Raw genomic sequence first — 21,815 nt, forward strand, 5'->3', positions numbered from 1 at the left:
ATGATCTCATTTACAAAAAGTATCAATGTTTTTATATATTTATCTTATTCATTTCATAGAGCAACTTTTCAAATAGTATGTACTGAAAAATATCCCTGAAAAACAACATAGCCTTTAAGGGGCCTGGTGGCTCAGCAGACTGAAAGCATTGTGATTAACACAAGCTGTCTGCAATTACTGTAAATTCGAATCTCACCAGGCTCAAGGTTGACTCAGCCTTCCATCCTTTCTAAGATAGGTAAATTGAGGACCCAGTTTGTGGGGGCAATAAGCTGACTTTGTATAAATATACAAAAAGTATGAAGGCTATTGCTTAACGCATTGTAAGCCGCCCTGAGTCTCCGGAGAAGGGCGGCATATAAATCAAATTTAAAAAAAAAAAAAGGAAATGTACTGGATACCCTTAAAAGGCTACTTCCACTAATCCATATAATTACAGTACTGAAAAAATATCCTTCAAGTCAGCAGCCCCCAACCTTTTGGACACCAAGGACGGGTTCCGTGGAGAGTGTTTTTTCCATGGCTTGGGGTGTGTGGTTTCACTTGCTGCCTGGATCCTGCATGTGTGCAGATCGGGCTTGCACTTGTTCATGACTTGCTGTGGACTGGTGCTGGTCCATGGCCTGGGGGTCGGGAACCCCTGCTTCAAGTCTTCCAAGTGGACATATGGCAAACCTATCATGTCTCTGCAAAACAGTGGGGATAATAGAGAGGAAAGGCCAACATTTGGGCAATATGCATGAACTAACAGAGCTTCTCTGAATAAGTTCACATGAGCTCCAGGGAAGTGAGGAAGCCTGCAGAATCTAAAGTGGAGCACCAGGAGGCCCAGAAGAAGACACCATGTTCAAAGCCCTGAATGAAGCCTATTGAATCTACATGATCCAATTTGTAAAGCAACTTAAATGGAGCAAATTTAAAGTGTAAAGTGACTTTCAGAGAAGCAGAGCACTTAGGACCATATGAATGACTGTTGTATCTTTGATCCAGGAAAGAACAAAGTAAAAAGGAATGAACCAGTTATAAAGACGTAAAAGAATTGTAGCAAGACTACTTATATGTTGAAAAGTGAAAAAGTTCAATAATACACAAAACGGTAATATGGTGAAAATGATGGAATTGCAAAATGGCTAAATTAACTTCTTTACTTAAAGAGAAAGCAACTGGAAATTCCTTATAGACTTTTTTCATGGAAAAAAATGTGCTTATGATTTGTGGTTTTAATGATTAGAAAAAAATCTGCATAATATAAAATAATAAGTTTTCTAATTAGAGTAAGAGATAATTTTATAATTGTATTTACAGTATATTTATTGCAAAGAAAATTGGAAGTCTCTTTTCTTCTTTCTGAACTTTTTTTTTCTCTTTTCTGCATTTCATTAGTATATGTTAATTTTATGTTCTTTGTAAAACTTTTAATAAAATTTATAAAAAGATAAAGAATTAAAAGCAAAATGCTTACCATGATTACCATGAATGAGAAAGTTAAAAAGATGGACTAAAGGGACAGTTAAATTTGGAATATTGTCTTATTTAAAGTATTTTTAAAATTAAATAAATAGATAATGTCAGGGGTGGGATTCAGCTGGTTCTCACCGGTTCGGGCATACCGGTAGCTCCAACAATCAGCTGAGATCAGATGGTCGCACTATAACCTACCTATATTTCTTTTGTTTTAAGCCCAGCTGATAGGCGCAGCAGAGCGGTTTGCTGCACCTCAGCTGTTTTACTCTGGATTCAGTAGAAGGTAACCTTTGATCGTAATGAGCATGCACGGAAGCGCAAGTTTGGCATGCATGCGCACCAGTTGTTATAACCGGTGAATCCCACCACTGTTTTAATGTATCTCTGTATGAGAAAGAAGAATGTTGAGGATCACCGGAAGCGTTGTGGCGAGACAGTCAGGGAATTAGCGGGCTCCGATGAGCTCCGCGAAAACCCAGACTGACAAACCACTGTCGAGCGGTCTTTGGACCAGGGATGAAGGAGAGGCACCTCGGAGACTGAGAGGAACAGGCAAGTTCCTCAAAGGTCAGAGGAATTTCTCTCTAAATCGACAGCAGGGGCGGCAGCTATTGCGGCCGTCACAAAGGTGGGGCAACCAGGCCAAGCAACGAGCAGAAGCGGTGAAAGGAACGGAGATTTGAAGTTGGGTGAGTGACAGCCAACCCAGATGAAATAACAGCACTAAAAAGCTTTTAAATTTGGAAAAACCCCAGCAAGAAATTAGCGGCTAAAGGGCACAGGGGGAAAAAGAGGAGGTCAGAAGCCGAATTTAAAGGGATAAAAACCCAAAAAGAAAATTGACTTTTGGAAGGAAATTATTTGGAGAACATCAAAGATTAGAATAACCCTAAATATGGAAAAAGGACTGGAAAACATAAGCAGATCCTTTTTTCCTCTTTTTTGAAGGTTAAGATAAACAAAAGAGAACTGAAATAAGCCCCTGTAATAGAAGTGTTTTTATAAATTGAACAAATATAAAGAAAAAAAAGAGAGAGAAGAAGTATTGCTTAATTGGGACTGGACTAGATTGAGTGGATATTTTTAAAGTGAAAGAGAAGAAAAGAAACTATTAAAATTGTTAACTGATACAAAATGGATACCATGTTAAATTACCTATAAGAATTGTGGATTGTAGAGAGACATCTTCAGGAAGAAAAGAACGATGCAACTTGTAACTTTTGTTTTGGAAAATTCTGAACTCTGTTTGAGATAATAGTGGTGAGAACTTTGGGGGAGGAATTTTCTGTTTGCAAACGGCTTGACTTTGGAGGGAAGAAAGAAAAAGAAATCTTTAATGAGACTTTTAAAATTGGAATAAGACTAATTTGGAAAGAGTAAAATGGAGCAAGAAATCAGAGAGATGATTACAATGATGTATTCGACTTTGAAAACAGAAATAAGGGAAATGAAGACATTGTTGCATGGAAAATCGAAATCTGAGGACTTAATAACTGAAATACAACACGTTCAATCTGACAAAGATTTAAAGACAGAAATACAAGATGCAGAGACTGAAAACAAAGAAGAAGACAAAGACAATGTGATTAATTATGTAAAATTAACTGAATATGAGGACAGTAACAATAAAAAGGAGATTGAAATTAACAATGGGAAAAATAAAGAGGATGGGAAGAGACAAAGGTGGATAGAGAGATGGAATAGAAAAAACACAAAAAGCTTATATGATTACACTGGGATTAATAGTGGAATGACAAAAAAGAGAGAAAAAGGTTGGAAAATATTAGAAAATATAGGGCAAAATAGAAGAGTCCAGGTCTTTGATTTACAAAATGATTACATGGAGGTTAATAATGGTAAAACAAGAGAAAGAGAAAAGAGAGGGGAAACAATGGGACAGATAGGGCAAAATAGGTGAACTCAAGAAGTTAGAACACAAAAGAAAAAAAGGGGAAAGAAAAGGGTAAAAATAAAAAAAAGGAAGAGAGAAAGGAAGATAGAAATGAGAGAAGAATATGTTACAGATACTTAGAATTGAATTATAGATTGAAGCTAAAATATTTGAAAATTAGATTATGTAAAAAGAAAAGATATTAATTGACATAATGAATTAATTTTTATTAAGTTGTTGGATGGTATTATTTGAGAAAATTGATGGGTATAATAATTGGGATATCATTTAAATACCTATAACAATTGTAATAATCTGAATATTGTCAACAATACATTTATCTAAGCAAAAAAGAAAAGAAAACTGAAACAATATAGAATTATGATTTAATTAAATAAGATTTATTTAACTGGCTTTTATATAAATGGTATTGTTAAATAGACAGAATTTAGGGAAATAATTGGGAATTGTATTATGTTGTATTATTTGAATTAAGAACTTTATTGGTATATTTTTAAGATTAGAGATAAGATTTAAATTTGATGAAGTAATAACTAAAAAAAGATTTAATGAATAGTATATGAAATAATAATAAAATGTAGGGAAGTTTTAGAAATTGAAATAAGATTCAGAAATATAAATACGTTTGAACTGTATAGTGAGAATTTAGGGTAAGAATTGTGAAATGTATTATGAGATATTATTTGAATTAAGATTTAAGATGGATTAATAGAAGGGTAACTGTTTTGATTAAGTTAATATGAGTAGCTTACTATAAAATGATAATAGTTGAGATATGTGAGCCAAGATTAAGAAATAAATGTTATGGCAAAAATAGAATACATAAAATTGTGTTAAAGATGGAACAAAAAGCTGAACAAATTTATGATCGGATCAATGCTCTGTCCCGAAAAGATGTATTGTATGTTTGTCTGTGTATTTTAAAAAATTTTTTTAAAAAAAATGCAAAAAAGAAAGAAAGAAAGAAGAATGTTTAAACCTGTCAAGGAAGCTAATTGGCTGACTGTGGTAAATGAATGAATGAATGAATGAATAAATAAATAAATAAATAAATAAATGGGAAACAAGAAGTTCTGGGAACTTCATGTGGTTACAGTAATATGGAGTATTGGAGTAATTGAAAAGGACTAAAATATTATGGACATTTAAAAAAAACCTTTTGTTTTTTTTACTCAGTTTATTATTACAAATTTGAAATAAAGAAAAAGTTATTACTACTGTCAGATCCCTAAAAGTGATACTGCCATTCAAGTGAAGGAAGGGGGGACTTGGATGGCCTGTGTCATCAGATATTTTACAACCTATATCCTGGCGCCAAGGAAGCCTGAGATTCCCTTTACCTGCAGGAATTTATATGATAGCCATGTGGGTTGTCTCACTTTAAAGGGAAGTGGTGGGAATGCATGTGTGTTCGGGTTCTCAAAGGAAATAGTAAAGAAAACATCTTCACACTTGTGTATTGGCTGAAATCCGCATTCTGACCTAAAGGGAGGGGTCTCTACCACTTTAATCCTACTGCTTTGCCTAAGGGCATTCAGATTGTGCTTTAACTGGATGGTTTTCACTTCTGCTTAATAAAAGAATCCTTTTGAACAACTACGTTTCAAGAGTTCGTACTTTCTTAAGTTGGAAGGAGAGGCGATCCTTACAGAAAGCACAATCTGCAAAACGGTCAACCCAGAGAAGCAATCTTTGCTCTACTGAGGGGACCTTGCAAACCATGTCTGAACAAAGCAGAGAGCTGGGAGAAACCGATTGCTGGGGAGAGACAGCAACCGCCACCCAGTCGGATGCCTGCCTCGTGCGACCCATCGGAGAGGATGAGGTAACCCTGGAGAATCCTGAAAAGCCCCGCTGGTCAATTGGCATTGGGAAGAAAGATGGCTGGGATGAGAGAACCAGAGGAGTCACCCTCAACCGTGGCAACCGAAAACCGGGGTGGAAACTGGAACTAGAAGCCCTTACTGACCAGGGAGGGCTGACCGAAGCACCCCTGAGGGAGGACTATCTGAAGAGGCATGTAACCCAATTGGTGATGGAGACTTTGGAAAATCTTAACATCCGAAGGGAGCCAGGACAACAACCAAAGAGCACTGAAAGGGCAGCAGTCATGGATGATGCCAGGGGAGGCACCCCCCTCCTGGAGGCCGCCTATCGAGCGGATGGTGCAGCAGCTACGGGAGAAGACCCAGCAAACCCTCCCCCCCAGGCAGCACGCACACGGGCGCCCATTCCCAACCAACCCCGGGCTCCTCAGCTGGAAAGAGAAACTCCCCCTCTTGGGGTGAAGTTTGATGGGAATCCGCAACAATTAGGATTCTTTGTGGCACATGTGCTCACCTACATGCAAGAGTATGGGCGTGATTTCCAAACCCAAGGCTCCCGAGTGCGAGTTGTGACCCTAGCCCTAGAGGGTGCCGCAGCCAGATGGATGGTGACCCTACATAATGCCAACGCACCAGAACTGCGGAATTTCGACCATTTCATGATGGCCCTGCGACGTCGGTTCGAGGACCCACTGGCAGATCGCAAAGCACGTGACCGCATTAAGGTGGTGAGGCAGGGGCGACGGCCAGTAGCAGAGTATACCGAAGAATTCCGGGACCTCGCGTGTCGTGTGCACTGGCCGGAAGATATTTTGGTGAGCTGTTTCAAGGATGGACTGAGTGATGATCTATACAATGCCTGCGTGGCCCGAGGGGCACCGAATGACCTACATGAATGGTATGTCACCGCCGAAGAAGCTGAGATCGATATGGCCAGAAACCAGTATCGAGCGGGGCGAGCATGGAAGAAATCCTCACCCCAATGGAAGCAAGAGCCCCACAAACCACAAACCGCATTCTCCCCGAGATCTTCAGCCTGTTTCAAGTGTGGAAAAGAAGGGCACCGAGCTGCAGAGTGTCGTTCGCAAACACCCGCCCGGAACCACCCACCAGGGGAGGGTCCTGGAAAACCGGGTCGGCATGGGAAGGAGACTGCCCTGAGGAGCAGGGAGACCATAGAAGTCCCATCCTCTCCCCTCTTTGGGGAAGAAACCCTGGCATCTGAACAGGAGGAATCACACTCGTTCGGAAGCGATCCAGATGATGAGCCACTGGTAAGCAAACCAATTAAACCGCTTACCCTCCCCTTAAGACTATTTATCCCAAACCAGGACAGGGAGATAAGTATCCCCACCCTAGTGGATTCGGGGTGCACCCATTGTTTGATCAGCCCAACCTTAGTAGGGAAGTTAGGGATTAACGTAAGAAAGCTGAAAACCCCCATTGCTTTCTGCCAACTAGATGGGTCAATAGCAGGAGGGGAGCCAGCTTCTCTGGCCACCGTGCCTCTACCTATAGGCATTGGCACCGTGCCTCTACCTATAGGCATTGGAAGCCACAAGGAAAGGCTTACCTTTATAGTGGCACCTGGCATGGAATGGCCATTGGTTCTGGGCCTTGCGTGGCTAAAAAGATGGAACCCACAAATCAATTGGAAACAAGGCATCATAAAATTTCAGAGGAAGGTGACGTTTGCTGAGTATCCACATAAAGGACTTGAGGGGGCAGAGAATCGAGAAACAGCCATGCCTGGTCACGCCACACCAACTGAGGGCATACCCATAGAATACAAGGATTTAGCTGAGGTTTTTAGCGAAAAAGCCTCAGATGAACTCCCCCCCCACCGCGCCACTGACTGTGCAATAGAAATCTTACCCGGCGCGAAACTCCCTAAACCCAAGATGTACAGCATGTCACCGAGGGAGTTGGAAGAGCTGAGAACATTCATTGAGAAAAACCTAGCAAGGGGTTTCATTGAGCCAGCCCGACCAAAAATTGCAGCCCCAGTGTTGTTTAGAGAGAAAAAAGATGGTTCAAAACGCTTATGCGTTGACTACCGGAACATTAATACTATCAGTGTGCAGAACGTGTATCCTCTCCCCCTTATGAAAGATATGTTAGCACACCTCGCTAAAGGGAAAATTTTTTCAAAGCTGGACTTAAGGGAGGCTTACTACCGTGTCAGAATTAAGGAAGGGGATGAGTGGAAAACGGCATTTAACACCCCCCTCGGCTGCTACCAATTCAAGGTGCTCCCCTTTGGGTTACAAGGAGCCCCTGCAGTGTTTATGCAGTTAATAAATGAAGTGCTGCATCAGCATTTATATAAGGGGGTTCTGGTCTATTTGGACGACATTTTAATCTATACCGAGACCAAAGCAGAACATGTAAAACTAGTCAGGGCAGTTTTAAACAAACTCCGTGCTGCCAAACTTTATGCCAAACTTTCCAAATGTGAATTTCATCAGGAGAAAATTGACTATTTGGGATACCGCATTTCACACCAGGGGGTTGAGATGGATCCTCTAAAAGTGCAGGCTGTACTTGATTGGGACCCTCCACGCACACGTAAACAGTTACAGAGCTTCCTGGGGTTTGCTAACTTTTACCGCCAGTTTATCCCTGCATTCGCTCAGATTGCCCTCCCCATCACCAAGCTCTTAAAAACAAAGGGGGAGGACAACCCTAAACCAAAGCAACCATTGAACTGGACTATGGAATGCCAGGCAGCATTTGAAAAACTTAAACGGCTGTTCTCAGCAGAACCAATTCTAAAACACCCGGACACGGAGAAACCATTTGTCATACAAGCAGATGCCAGCGATGTGGCAATAGGAGCGGTCCTGCTTCAGAAGAATGAGCAAGACCAACTACAACCCTGCGCTTACACATCCAAAAAGTTGAATGAGACTGAGCAAAGGTGGGCTATTTGGGAGAAAGAGGCATATGCAGTTCGTTGGGCATTGTTAACCTGGCGGCACTTCCTAGAAGGCAGTAAGACCCCTTTTGAAGTCTGGACTGATCATAAAAATCTAGAAGCCCTAAAGACCCCAAGGAAACTCTCCCCAAAACAAGTACGATGGGCTCAGTACTTTAAACGGTTTGATTTTACTCTAAAATACCTCCCGGGGGGGAAAAACTTTCTGGAGGATGCGCTATCCAGAAAACCGCAATACATTCGTGCAAGGTCAGACGTAATCAAACCTATAGTACAAAACAGTCAACTAGCCACTAAAGTAGTCACCAGATCCCAGAAAAAACAAGAAACAGTGACAGACAATGACATCACCCAAAATTTTAAACAAGCATTGGCCACTGATGAATGGTTTTTGAACAACAAATCCAGCTGTCTGATGAAAGAAGACTTGGCTTGGGTGGGGGGGAAGTTGTATGTCCCTGCAAGCCAAAGACTATGCTTAATGGTACGGTGCCATGACTCCAAATTAGCTGGACATTTTGGGTTTGTGAAAACTTTACACCTGATTAAAAGACAATTTTGGTGGCCATCACTAAAAAAGGACATAGAAAGCTATGTAGCTAGCTGCCCCATTTGTGCAGCAGCAAAAAGACGCCAGGGGAAATCCCCAGGTCTATTGCAGAAGGTAGCTGAACCTGCAGCGCCTTGGAGAGAGATTGCTATGGATTTCATCGTGGAATTGCCAAACAGTGAGGGAAATACTGTTATTTGGGTTGTGACAGACCTATTTTCAAAACAGGCACATTTTATACCCTGCCAAAAGATCCCAACTGCTAAAAGTTTAGCCAAATTATTCCTAATACACATTTATCGACTTCATGGTGCTCCACAAAGGATCATATCCGACAGAGGGGCTCAATTCACCTCCAACTTTTGGAGGGCGTTTTTGGGCTTACTTGGTACTGGCCAGGGGTTGAGCACCTCTTTTCATCCGTGTACTAATGGAAATTCTGAAATTTTGAACTCGGTACTAGAACAATATTTAAGATGTTTCATTAATTTTCAACAGGATAACTGGACCGAACTTTTGCCTTTTGCTGAAGTTGCGTTTAATAATGCTGTACATTCAAGCACTGGTTTTACCCCTTTTAGAGTAGCAACAGGCCAGGATTTCAGCCCCATGCCTGAACTACCCACAGAAGAACCCACCATCCCCTCACTTAAGGAGTGGATGGATAATTTGCGAAACACGTGGCCAGTGGTTAGATTAGCCTTACAGGAAGCTAGAGAAGCTTTTAAGATTCAAGCTGACAAGAAAAGGATGGAACCCAAACCTTTTCATATTGGAGACAGAGTATACTTATCTACAAAATTCTTGAAATCATTACAACCATCAAAGAAACTAGGGCCAAAGTTCGTTGTACCTTTCCCCATCACTAGAATCATAAATCCAGTAGCAGTTGAACTACTTCTTCCAAAGACACTCAGGCAGATCCACCCAGTATTCCATATCAGTTTACTCAAACGAGAAGTAACCTCATCCCTCAGACCACCTGCATCTACACCACCTGTTCCCATCATGATTGAAGGTGAACAACACTTTGAAATCAAGGAAATCCTTGATTCTAGGATCCACAGAGGGAAAGTCCAATACTTAGTTGCTTGGAAACATTTACCATCAGCACACAATGAATGGGTCGCTAAACACCACGTTAGGGCTCCAATCTTACTGAGAAAATTTCACTCCCAATACCCTAACAAACCTTGTTGATCTACTATCATGAAATCTTGAAATCTTGTGTATATTTGTTTTTGTTTTTTTTTACAGGTGGACCCTTTTGTTTTCTAAGGAGGGTAGCATGTCAGATCCCTAAAAGTGATACTGCCATTCAAGTGAAGGAAGGGGGGACTTGGATGGCCTGTGTCATCAGATATTTTACAACCTATATCCTGGCGCCAAGGAAGCCTGAGATTCCCTTTACCTGCAGGAATTTATATGATAGCCATGTGGGTTGTCTCACTTTAAAGGGAAGTGGTGGGAATGCATGTGTGTTCGGGTTCTCAAAGGAAATAGTAAAGAAAACATCTTCACACTTGTGTATTGGCTGAAATCCGCATTCTGACCTAAAGGGAGGGGTCTCTACCACTTTAATCCTACTGCTTTGCCTAAGGGCATTCAGATTGTGCTTTAACTGGATGGTTTTCACGTCTGCTTAATAAAAGAATCCTTTTGAACAACTACGTTTCAAGAGTTCGTACTTTCTTAAGTTGGAAGGAGAGGCGATCCTTACAACTACAAAGGAGTGAAAGTTATAGGAGGAAGGAGAGGATTTCCAGAATAATATATTTGGTTATGACAGATGAATTTACAAAAGTGGATACTATTTCATTAGCCAGCAAGATTATTTTATGTGTATAAAATGAAGAAATTATAGAGTACCCACCACAGAAGATGAAATAACGAGTATGTTTGTGGAATACTGAACCTTTAATGATTTAATGAAAATGGAAAGAGCTAAAATAATAATTTTAGACTGCATGATTGAAAAAGTGTTGAAGAAGATGATAAAAGGATCATGGTTATGTTTACAAGGGAGGGAAAATAATAACTTTGATTGTAATTGCTGTAATGATAGTTAGAAGTCATAGTCTTTTTTTCTTTTTCTTTTCTTTTTCCTTAACAGATTGGTTCCTTTTTACTTTTGCTTACTTTTTTTCTTCTTTTACTCTTCTTTCTGTCTTTTATATATTTTTTATTTTTTTATTTAAGTAAACATTTTCATTAAAATTATATTAAAAAGAGAAAAAATACAGTAGAACCTTTGGTCACGACCATAATTCGTTCCATAACTTTGGTCACAACCCGATTCATAATTCGTTCCATAACATAATTCATTCCATAACTTTGGTCACAATCCAAACCTAATTTTGCAAATTTGGCGCTTACAAATTGGCGCAGAAGGGGAAATCGGCCACAGGAAAAAAATTGTGAATTTTTTGGTCGGAACCCAATTTGGTCGTGGTCAGAAGCCTTCGTGACCAGAGGTTCTACTGTATGCTTTAAAAGGATTTTTTACACATCTCTTCTCTTTTAGACGTCACTTGAAAGAAGACAAGAACTCTTGTAGAATCTGAAGATCAAAACTTGTACATATCCAGCAAAATGTTTAATGGCAAGAGATGTAAGATTCTGCATGCAGATAGGAGAAGCTATATGCATAGATACAAGACACTGATAACTAGCTTAACAGTAATATTTGCAAGAAGGATCTAAAAAGATTAAGCATAAGCCAGCAATATACGGGTACGAAAACAGTCAATGTAGTTTGGGGTTACAACAAGGGAGATACTATGTCAAGATCAGAGGAAGTAATATACTATTCTGTGCCAATTCTGGTCACAATGCCAAAGAACTGGAAGAAGCGTATAGAAGAGTAGCAAGGATAGTAAAGGGCTTGGAGGCTAAATCCTATGAAGAACAGTTAAAAAAACTAAGTATGTTTATCCTAAAGAAGAGAAGGATTAGGGGAGACATGATAGCAGCGTTCCAATACATAAAGGATTATCATAGGAAAGAGCACATAGATTAATTTTCCACAGCATCCAAGTGTAAGATAAGAACCAATGGGATGGAAACAGTGAGAGATCCAAATTTTAGAGAAAAAGAATGTTCTGAATATGAAAATCAATCAGTGGATCAGCTTGCATGCTGAAGTCATGCAAAAACATCCATACCATTATTGGAGGTTTTCTAGAAAAGACTAGACAGCCATTTGTCTGGCATGATATGAGGATTCCTGCACTGGACAGAATATTCAGTGCCAAAGCACATGCTGTTGAGAAGGATTAGAGTAAAAAGAAAATAGAAGTATCTCTTGTGCTGGCTACATAATTGATATTAAAAGAGCAAGCAGGCCAGAGCATCTAATTATCCTTATGAAAAATTCAAAACTTGATGTCTGAAAAAGTCAGGTTCTAGCCTGACTACCAAATGAAAAGCCTTAAAAATAAGAAACCTCAAGTTCTACTTAACAAATGGTTCAAGTGTTATACCCATGACTGCCATCAAAACTAGTTCATATTATTGGTCAGAAATATCAAAATATATCAAAAATCTCTCTCAACGTGAGGCACCAAAGTAATACTTTTTGTCTTTCTAGGACAAAATACTACTGCAAGCAGTCCCTAATACTTACATATGAGTTCCCAGAAGCTTCCAGACTATTTTCTGGAGAAATCCCAAAATTTCACTGATTTTCTTAAAGGAAGGCACTTGCCCATGGTCCTAAACCAGTGGTGGGTTTCAAATTTTTTTACTACTGGTTCTGTGGGCGTGGCTTGGTGGGCGTGGCAGGGGAAGGATACTGCAAAATCTCCATTCCCTCCCCAATCCAGGGGAAGGTTACTGAAAAATCCTCATTTCTTCCCAATCAGCTGGGACTTGGGAAGCAGAGAATAGATGGGGGCAGGGCCAGTCAGAATTTTTACTACCGGTTCTCTGAACTACTCAAAATTTCCGCTACCGGTTCTCCAGAACTGGTCAGAATCTGCTGAAACCCACCTCTGTCCTAAACCATATAAGAAAGATTTTCCAATTGACCTTGTGAAAGAAGTATTCTAGATAAAGCAATGTCTTAAGAACTTGATCTTTAATCTATTCCGTTTCCAAGCTGTCAATCGGAAGAGATCAGACCGACAATCTTAAAGGAGGTTCTTCCTTTCTAGCAGATTGGAAACCCCACTTTAGTGAGACACAAATGGTTCTATTAGAATTACCCTCCTCATTATGTTTCTGAGTAGGAGAATAAGAAGACTAGAAACTGTTATGCAAATCTTTTTGGCCACCTGGGCATCTGAGCATCTGGATTTAGAAACCTTGTCAAGAAGTAATGAGCACTCTCTTCATTCTTCTCCTCCTCCATCTCTTTCTCCTCCTCCTCTTCCTTCTATCTTAGCTGCTGCCGCAGGAAGAATAGTTCATTAGCAATTGCCATAGAAGTAAAAGTAACAGGTGCCCCTGCACATGCATTATGCCACTGCTGCCATTCTTCAGTCCTTCTTTTTCTTCCTTTTCTTCTTTCTCTTTCTCCTACCTTGGCAGCCGCTTCAGGAGTAAATGTTAAACAGCTGAAAGTTTGTTAGCAGCTGCCATAGGAGTAAAAGTAGCAGGTGACTCCATGTTGCTACCACAGCTGCCATCATTTATCAATCTTTCTTTTTCTCCTTCTTTGCCTCCTCCTACTTCCCTTGCAACTGCGTCGGGAAGAAAAGTTAGCAGCTGCCATGGGAGGAAAAGTAACAGGTGCCCCTGCACCATGCCACTGCCAACACCAATCTTCAATTCAAGCCTGACTGAAGAGCTAAAATTCTAAAAATGATCTCTGGAAGGACTGCACCAGGATGATTCCTGTTAACTATGCATTTAGTATTACCGTGTTTCCCTAAAAATAAGACCCGGTCTTATTTTCTTTTGGGCCCCGAAATAAGCACCCAGGCTTATTTTCAGGGAGGTCTTATTTTTTTGACGTGCAGGAGGCAGCGAGCATGGAAGCTGATGGGAATGGGAGTGCAGCTACTGTTGGCCCCGCCCTCTCCATCCCATTGTCTGCTTGCCCATAGCCACAAAGGGGCCACGATCTCGGAACACCTCGGCCTCCACCTGCCCTACTTGCTTGACTAGCTGCTGCTGCGACACTTCTCGGTCATGGCAGGTGCTGTGCTGGCCGCTAAATGGCTACCCATGCTGCTGCTGGCCTCGCGGGAGCTCTTCACCCTCCTGGCAGGGTGTGTGGAGGCCAGGGCTTGCTGAGAACTTGGCCCCGATTGAGGCTCCCTGGGGTAGAGCCCAGCGCTTACAAGGGTCTTGGGGGGAAAAGCTCCTTTACACATCCCAGCCTCTCTTTCAGGTGGGCAGGAAGCCCCCTCTCACCATGCAGCTGGCTTGTTGAGAATCAGGCAGTCCCAGGAACTGCTCCCTGGCTGGACATGAAACTCTGGCTGGCAGGGGTCTCCTTTGGGCTGCTGAGGCCGGCCTGCACACTTCTTGGTGCTGCAGGTGCCGGACTATAGCCCTGGCCCTGGTGGGTGCTGCAGCTCTCATGCCAGCTGTGTGTAGCTCCAGCAGGAGGTAGTGGAGGCTGCTGGGTAGCAACTGGGCGGAAGGTGAGGTGGCTGCAGAGCTGCTGCAGGTGACCAGGGGCAGCCCCACACTTGCCTCGCACAGCGTGCATGAGAGCTGCAGTGGCCACCAGGGCCAGGGCCTGAAGTGCACCGGCTCAGGTTAGCTATAGTCTGGCACCTGCAGCACCGAGTAGGCATGCAAGCTGGTGCTCAGCAGCCCAAATATTTGACAATGTAGGCTGGTGCCTATTGGGTGCCCAAACACTTTTCGCCCATTTCCTCTCCCTCTGGGCAAAAGGTGTGTGGCAGTTCAAGTGATCAAATGTGTGTGTGTGTATGTGTGTGTGTGTGAGAGAGAGAGAGAGAGGGAGGGAGGGAGGGAGGGAGGGAAAGAGAAAGAGAGGAAGAGAAACAGCAGATGGGAAACTCTTTCAACAGCGTTGCCTACAATTCTCGTTACTCTACTCCGCAGTTTCTCTTTCTCCCTCTCCTTCTCTCTCTCATGCACACACACACACTCAGAGACAGTTGATCACTTGAAAGGGACAGGCTGCGCATTGCTTCTACCGTAAACATGCGCTTCCCACAATCTCCCAGAATTGCAATTCTCATTACTGTGAGAGGCTGCACATTGTGAAGAACAAAGCAAGGCTGGGGGGGAAGGAGCTGCTCCATGCACCCCACACCAGGTTATCTGAGGGCCCTTCAGCCAGGCCACCCATGCCAAACCCTCACCCCACCCCAAGGCAGCCATATCCCTTCTGCTTTCCATATCTGTTCTCTGCTGCATGCAGGGCAACAAAAGTAGTCTGTGGGACTACGGTAAAAAAAAAAAAAAAGTTCAGACCTTCCAATTTCTCATGAAAGAAAAAAAGATCTCATGAAGTTGGAAGGAGCTGCGAGGCTTGCCGTGAGGCTTGTCATGCTGGTAGAGCCACTTATGGGAGAACGCCGTGAGGCTCGTTTCGCTGGTGGAGCTAATCGCAATTGGATGCTGTGCGGTGTGTTGTGCCGTTGCATGTGCAAGCGGCTCCAGCAGCAAGACAGGCTTCGCAGCGTTCTGCTGTGAGTGGTTCCATTGGCACAACAAGCCTCACGGTGTTCTGCTGCAAGCGGCTCTACCAGCAAGATGAGCCTCATGGCATTCTGATGCAAGCGGCCTCACCAGCATGACGAGGTAATTGGGTCCGGACGCATGGGGCACCTTCACCCTCCACCCCTGCCCTAGCTTGATTTTTACACCTGTGCCTCATCCCACCTTGTACAGCCAGATGGTGGGCAGGGTCTAACTGGGCCTTATTTTGGGGTAGGGCTTATATTAGGCGCAGGCATGAAAATCAGGCTAGGGCTTGTTTTCGGGGTAAGTCACATTTTTGGGGAAACACAGTTGCTATCAATCCAATTGTGCTCAAACTAAATTTGACACTTGAACTTCTTAAGAAGGCAAGAGAAACAACTGAAGTTGGCAGCCCAGGTGCGAGGGCAGCCCAGGCACTTTTCTTCCACTATATTACTGGAAGAAATTAGAAATTGTTAGTTTATCTGCTGTTTGCACCTGACTGGAATTGCCTCTTTGAGGATTGTGCAAAGGTATCCAGAATTGGGAGAGCAAGGATTTAGACAATATCTTTTGAAAGGCTGCTTTAACCCCAGATGAAGAAGGTGCAGGATTTTGTTTGCTTGCTGTGAATCAGCCAACAGAAATGTCTTGCTACCTGCCTGAGCTGGAAATGGAATTTCTTGTCATCAGAAGCTTCCGTTTCCCTTCCTTGCAAACTCTCAGAATATACTGTAAGTTTCTGAACCATTAAGAATCAAGCTCAGTTCTATTTTAAGTTTCTTTCTGGAAATCTTACAGGCTTTACCTTAATCTTCTCTTTTTTGAAGAAGATTGTGTTTCTGAAAATAGATAAAATAAAATTCTGAGGAACACTTAGAAAAACTTGACTCAAAGAATTCCTGCTTGAAATGAGTCTTCTTCATTGGAAATTGAAATTTGGGAATGTAGAAGCTATTTTTGGCTGGGCAACTTGTTCTTTTGCTGTCTGGAAGTGATGGGGGTATCTCCTTGGTGTTCCTGTCTATTACCTCTGTTTGCATCCTGAGGCATATAGTTCCCAGCCTATGTAAGGATGGATTAAAATACAACCTTTTGGCTCACATTTGTCTTCTGACCTGGTTAAGCTTTTGTGTAGACAGTCAGGAACAGCATTTTCTTTGTTTACTGGTACAGCATCAATCAGATTACCTGTGGATTGAAGCCAGGATATAAAGACCTGCCAACAAGCTCCCCTGCATGATCTTTGGGATCCTTCAGTAGCTGTTGCTAAACTGATCAGTTGGAAATCAAAAGAAAGTCTTGCTATATTTGAAGTCGATAGTTGTATTCTGCTCCAAGACATAACAGCCTATTAAGTTAGGGGGCATTTATGAAAAATTGTGAAAGAATGAAACCAACAAAAACGGAACAGTACAGAGGTACAGAAAAGAATATTGTTATTATTTTAAAAAGACATATTGGTCAAAGTTTAGACTTTCAGATGGTCCACTGAGACCCAACCACTCTGCTCATTAAATTAATCTAGGAACAATATAGTGAAATAATTCAAGATTCGGCTGTGTCTACTTGTTCTAGGATGTCGTATTCCAAGGTGGAAAATGTATTTCAAGAGTTATGGATAAAAGGACTGTTTTTTTAAGTGCCTAGAACATATATGGCTTCAAATAAGTCACACTTACATTTCAGTAACTTATTTCTCATTGTTGGCTTCAGCTATGAATAGTCCTAATTAATGTTTCACTACATGAATGTTCTTGTTTTTTAGCCATCTTGTAAGCCATCTTCTTCTATGGTATCAATTATTACAGCCTCTGGTTTTCAATCTAGTTAACATGACAGAAGACTGATGTCTAAATTTGGTTACAATATGCTTATTGTGACATTTCAATAGAGGTTTGCAATTTCAAGCACATTTACCCAATTAGTCTCTGTGTGTTTCACATAAACTCATTTAAAGAATTTGCATTAAACAAATGACAACATATAAAAGCGAAATTAAAATATGCAGCAAACTCATTGAAACAGCACTATCTTTCCCTCCCTGAAATTACAAGTCAGTGTAAGGATCCAAGTCTCTCAAAATCCATTTTAGCTGTTATAATGACATTCCATTTTAAGGTATTTTTACATATTAATTTTCTGTTCTCTGAATTTGTAACTAAAAACTGATGGATAAAATGGAAATGCTGTTTTTCTATTTAAAAAATAGTGATGCTACGGTAAAGGTAAAGGTTCCCCATGCACATATTTGCTAGTCGTTCCCAACTCTAGGGGACGGTGCTCATCTCCGTTTCAAAGCCGAAGAGCCAGCGATATCCGAAGACGTCCCCGTGGTCATGTGGCCGGCATGACTAAACACCAAAGGTGCACAGAACTCTGTTACCAAAGGTGGTCCCTATTTTTCTACTTGCATTTTTTACGTGCTTTTGAACTGCTAGGTTGGCAGAAGCTGGGACAAGTAATGGGAGCTCACCCCGTTACACGGTACTAGGGATTCGAACTGCTTAACTGCAGACCTTTTGATCGACAAGCTCATCATAATGTAGTGGGAATTCCATTTCCATACAATACAGATGTATAAAATGTACATATATTATGAACATTTAGTAATAGAATTTTCTTTAAAGAATACATGCACATTTAACACCAAGCAGTTTTGTCTTGATAGTTAGAAAATTATATTGAAATCTTACAAGATTTTATTTAAAAAAGCACTCTATGCACTGAAGCTTGTCTAAGAACATGACTTTTCTTTTATAAATTTTATTTTCTACGGCAGAAAGCAACTAAACAAACTGAGGACATTTAAAATGATTGGAATATACATCAGAAAAACTTGTATATTCTAATATTAAGTACCTTTGTCATTCTTATGAACTCTCTGAGTCACATAGAAACATAGAATTATAGGGCTAGAAGGGACCTTGGAGATCTCCTAGTTCAACTCCTTGCCCAAGGCAGGAGACCTAGTACCACCCAAGAGTGTCCAATCTTTTGTTTTATTGTTTATGTTTTATTTAATTTGTATACCACCCTACTCCCGAAGGACTCAGGGCGGTGAACAGGAACAGAATAAAACACGTAAAATACAAAAATTAAGAACAAAAGTAAAATCAAATTAAATCAATTTAGAGGTTTTCTTGAAAACCTCCAGTGATGGAGCATGTATTTGAGAAAAACTAATGAAGTACTACCTTTTTAAAATCAATAATCTTGCAGAAATTAAACAATCTTACCGTATTTTTCGGAGTATATAAGACGTACCTTTTTACCCCCCAAAAGGGGGTGAAAATTTAGGTGCGTCTTATACACCGAATGTAGCCCTGCCCACCCACTGGCCCCCACCCTTTGGCCTGTGCTTCGCAGCAGTTACCTTCTTGCAAGCAAACAGCAAGAAAAAACAGCCCCTTTAGCATAGGTTAATTAGCATAAATTGATTAGATTGGCCTCCCGACTCTCAGCTGATTTTCTCTCAGCTGTTTTGCGCAGGGCTCTCCTGCTTGCTGCAAAAAGTGCTGGAGCAGATTTTTTTCCCTAGCTATGCTGAAAAAACAAAACTGAAAGTAAAGCAGGTTCTTTGCTGCAACGTGACAAAATGAGGCAGAGAGAGATTTCTTTTTCTTTTTTCACACCAAAAAAGGTAGGTGCAAACAATGGGAAATTTAGGGCAAAAGAGGAGAGTTCAAGATTTTAAAACCACCATGTATTATCATATATGGTGGACATGTAAAAAAATTAAGGCATTTTGGATAAAAATATAGTGGATTATTCAAAATATTCTCAAAAAGAAGATAAAATTTACTCCACAGTTCTTTTTCTTAGGCATAATTACAGATTGTACTGTTATAGAGACTAAGTTGATTTTAAATTTAATAACAGCAGCCATACTCTTGGTGGCACAGTACTGGAAGAAGGAAGACTTGCCTACTATTGAAGAATGGACACTAAAAGTAGTGAATTTAGCAGAGATGGCCAAAATTTCAGCGTATTTGAAGGACCATTCAAATGAAAGATATATATTGGAATGGAGAAGATGGATTGACTATATTCAAAACAAATATCGGACTAAAAAGTTTCAAATAGCTTATGAATGAAACCTATATTTTCTTTTTGAATATGTTTAGTTAGTTGAAAGGGGAGTTAAAGAGTAAGAGGGAGTTTGGAGACCACAGAAAGTTAGCTTATTTTAGCTTATGTTTGTTATGCTATACCCTGTTTTTGCTCTGGGAAGTCCGGGGGGTGGGTGGCTGGGGGGAGGGGGGTTGGAGGGAGAGGGAGGAGGGGGTGGGTGGGAGGGGGGAAATTGTTGTAATGATTATTAAAACTTTTTAAATAAAAAAAAAAGATTTTAAAACACAAAAGAAAAAAGCTCTATTTAACTAGGGAATTGTAATAATTGAGATACTATTAATTGTATATTGTGTTGAAAGCAGAAATGGTTAAGTTGTGGTTTGGAGGAATATATGGGGAAAATTATTTGGTTTATTATTATTGGTAAATATAATTAATTGATTTGTAAGAAATTGGATTGCATGAAAATAATTGGAATATTCATGTTCATATTGATTAATATACAAAAGACATAGTTATAACTAATTCATTTATATAAAAATGTTGAATTTGTATTAAACAATTGTAATATTAAATAATTAACCAATGTGAGGATGGATATAAAAATAGATGACAATGGGAAGGGGTATAATATAGAATAGAAGGGAAAAATTGAATTTGATTATATCATACAAAAGTATGAAGGCTATTGCTTAACGCATTGTAAGCCGCCCTGAGTCTCCGGAGAAGGGCAGCATATAAATTGAACCAATAAATAAATAAAATAAAATAAATTAAGATTAGAGATGAGAATGAAGGGTAATACTGGTTTTTTAAAAAAAATAGATGAGGAATAAATATGGCAAAAAGGAAATATAGAAATTGTAAATTTAATTGAAATGACTAAACACTGTTTAAATTTGTGAACCAGCCAAACACTCTGTTCAAAGAAAATACATTGTATGTTTGTATGTGTGTTTGTCTAAAAAATTAAAAAAAATTTTTTAAAACAACAACAACCAAAAAAGGTAAGTGCGTCTTATACTCCGGTGCATTTTATACTCCGAAAATATGGTAATTACTTACAACCATATTATAGGCATCAGGAACCTCTATTTCAAACTGAAATGTTCCATTTCGATAATAGCCTTCATCTGTTAAGAGAAACAAACTATATAAGATTCTATAGAAATGTAAGTTTGCATTTCCTAAACAGAAATAATTCTAATTTTGATAGCATGGGTTAAGTTTAGCCAACAAAAATTGAAAACACCTGCTTTGTTTTATCAAAGTAGAACATTATAATGGACCATGAAGTTCACAGAATAAAAAAAATATATAAATGTACATTATTGTTATGCCTATGGAAGAAATACAGGAAACAATACAATAACATTAAAATTGGAAGTGCCTGGCTAAAATAACTGCAGTTATTGTATATAACATAGCTTCAATTTGATAATGCAACTAGGATAGCTTGTCTGAGTTTAGAAAATGTTAGACATGTTTCCCTTTAATATGACAGACATATTAAAAAATCAATTATTTTGGGGTCATAAAAGGTACAAAATAGTCAGTGAATAGAAGATTTTCTATAGTACATTTCTGTTTCCAGGAAATTGCAGGGAATTAAAAGGGAAATTAATAAAGAGGTTGTAAATACTTTGAATAGATGAACTTTGAGGGACAAAATATTTAATAAAATAAAGATGTTTAGTTAAGAATAACAAGTTAAAACATTATTTCTGCCTTAAAAAACTTTATTACCAGCGTATCTGGATAATTTACCATCTTAAAATTTGACCCAGATAAAAAACACAATAGTTATGTGTAAACTTACATATGTATTACTACAATATTATGGTCCTATAATGCTGGAAATTACAAATCACAGAAAATAATGGAAAATCTAGGTGTGGGTCAAGCCTGTCCCAGTTTAGGCATTTAGGAAAGAAAAACCCTTGACTCAATTTGTAGAGAAAAGGTATGCTTTTATTAAAGTCAAGTGGTTACAAAGTAAGCAAAGCCAGATCTCAGTGATTTTCCCCTCTCCTAGATTTCCTCCCCCCCTGCTTGATCATTTGATCAATGTCCAATAGTATTCACATTAGATGTTTTGGAAACAGTCTCAACAGCCGGTCTCAACAGCCTCTTCAATGCATTCCATTCTCACACTTCTATCCTTGGATCTCTTGTTGCTGTCATCCCTTTCTCAGTGTTTCCTCCCCATTTCTCCCTCTCCCTTTTTACGGCAGGATGCCATCAATGTAAAGTGAAGCAGAATGATGGCAGATCTGATATTGAAATGGACGTTGGCTTACCTGAACGTTCCTTTTCTGGGCGCTGCACTACAATCCATGGCTGGGTATTTCACATATATCTTGCTAGGGAACTGAGTGCTGAATATTCAAATTTCTTTTGCTGGTCTACGCCCACTCTGTGCCAATCACTCCAATCTTTCACGAA

At 40.1% G+C, this 21,815-nt stretch overlaps 2 protein-coding genes across 10 annotated transcripts in view; one reads left to right on the top strand and one right to left on the bottom strand.

Moving 5' to 3' along the window:
• The window catches only part of UBE2F (ubiquitin conjugating enzyme E2 F (putative)), a 178,856-nt gene that overhangs the window by 95,394 nt on the left and 61,647 nt on the right, over nucleotides 1–21,815 (bottom strand). For 8 of the 9 annotated variants that reach the window (XM_087885707.1, XM_034426200.3, XM_034426196.3 and 5 more), the window contains one exon: nucleotides 20,436–20,503. In XM_087885707.1, coding sequence (XP_087741833.1) covers nucleotides 20,436–20,503 — 68 coding nt within the window. Of the gene's footprint in view, nucleotides 1–476; nucleotides 687–20,435; nucleotides 20,504–21,815 lie in introns of all 9 variants that reach the window. The other variant, XR_015732083.1, reaches the window with a different exon arrangement.
• Nucleotides 5,011–10,062, top strand: LOC148116648 (uncharacterized). The gene is made up of 2 exons (XM_087885682.1): nucleotides 5,011–6,476; nucleotides 9,948–10,062. The coding sequence occupies exons 1-2, from the start codon at nucleotides 5,097–5,099 to the stop codon at nucleotides 9,966–9,968; spliced, it is 1,401 nt and encodes a 466-aa protein (XP_087741808.1). The 5' UTR covers nucleotides 5,011–5,096; the 3' UTR covers nucleotides 9,969–10,062.

This window comes from Pantherophis guttatus, chromosome 1, assembly GCF_059756535.1.
Source record: "Pantherophis guttatus breed Tessera chromosome 1, ASM5975653v1, whole genome shotgun sequence".
Taxonomy (NCBI): domain Eukaryota; kingdom Metazoa; phylum Chordata; class Lepidosauria; order Squamata; family Colubridae; genus Pantherophis; species Pantherophis guttatus.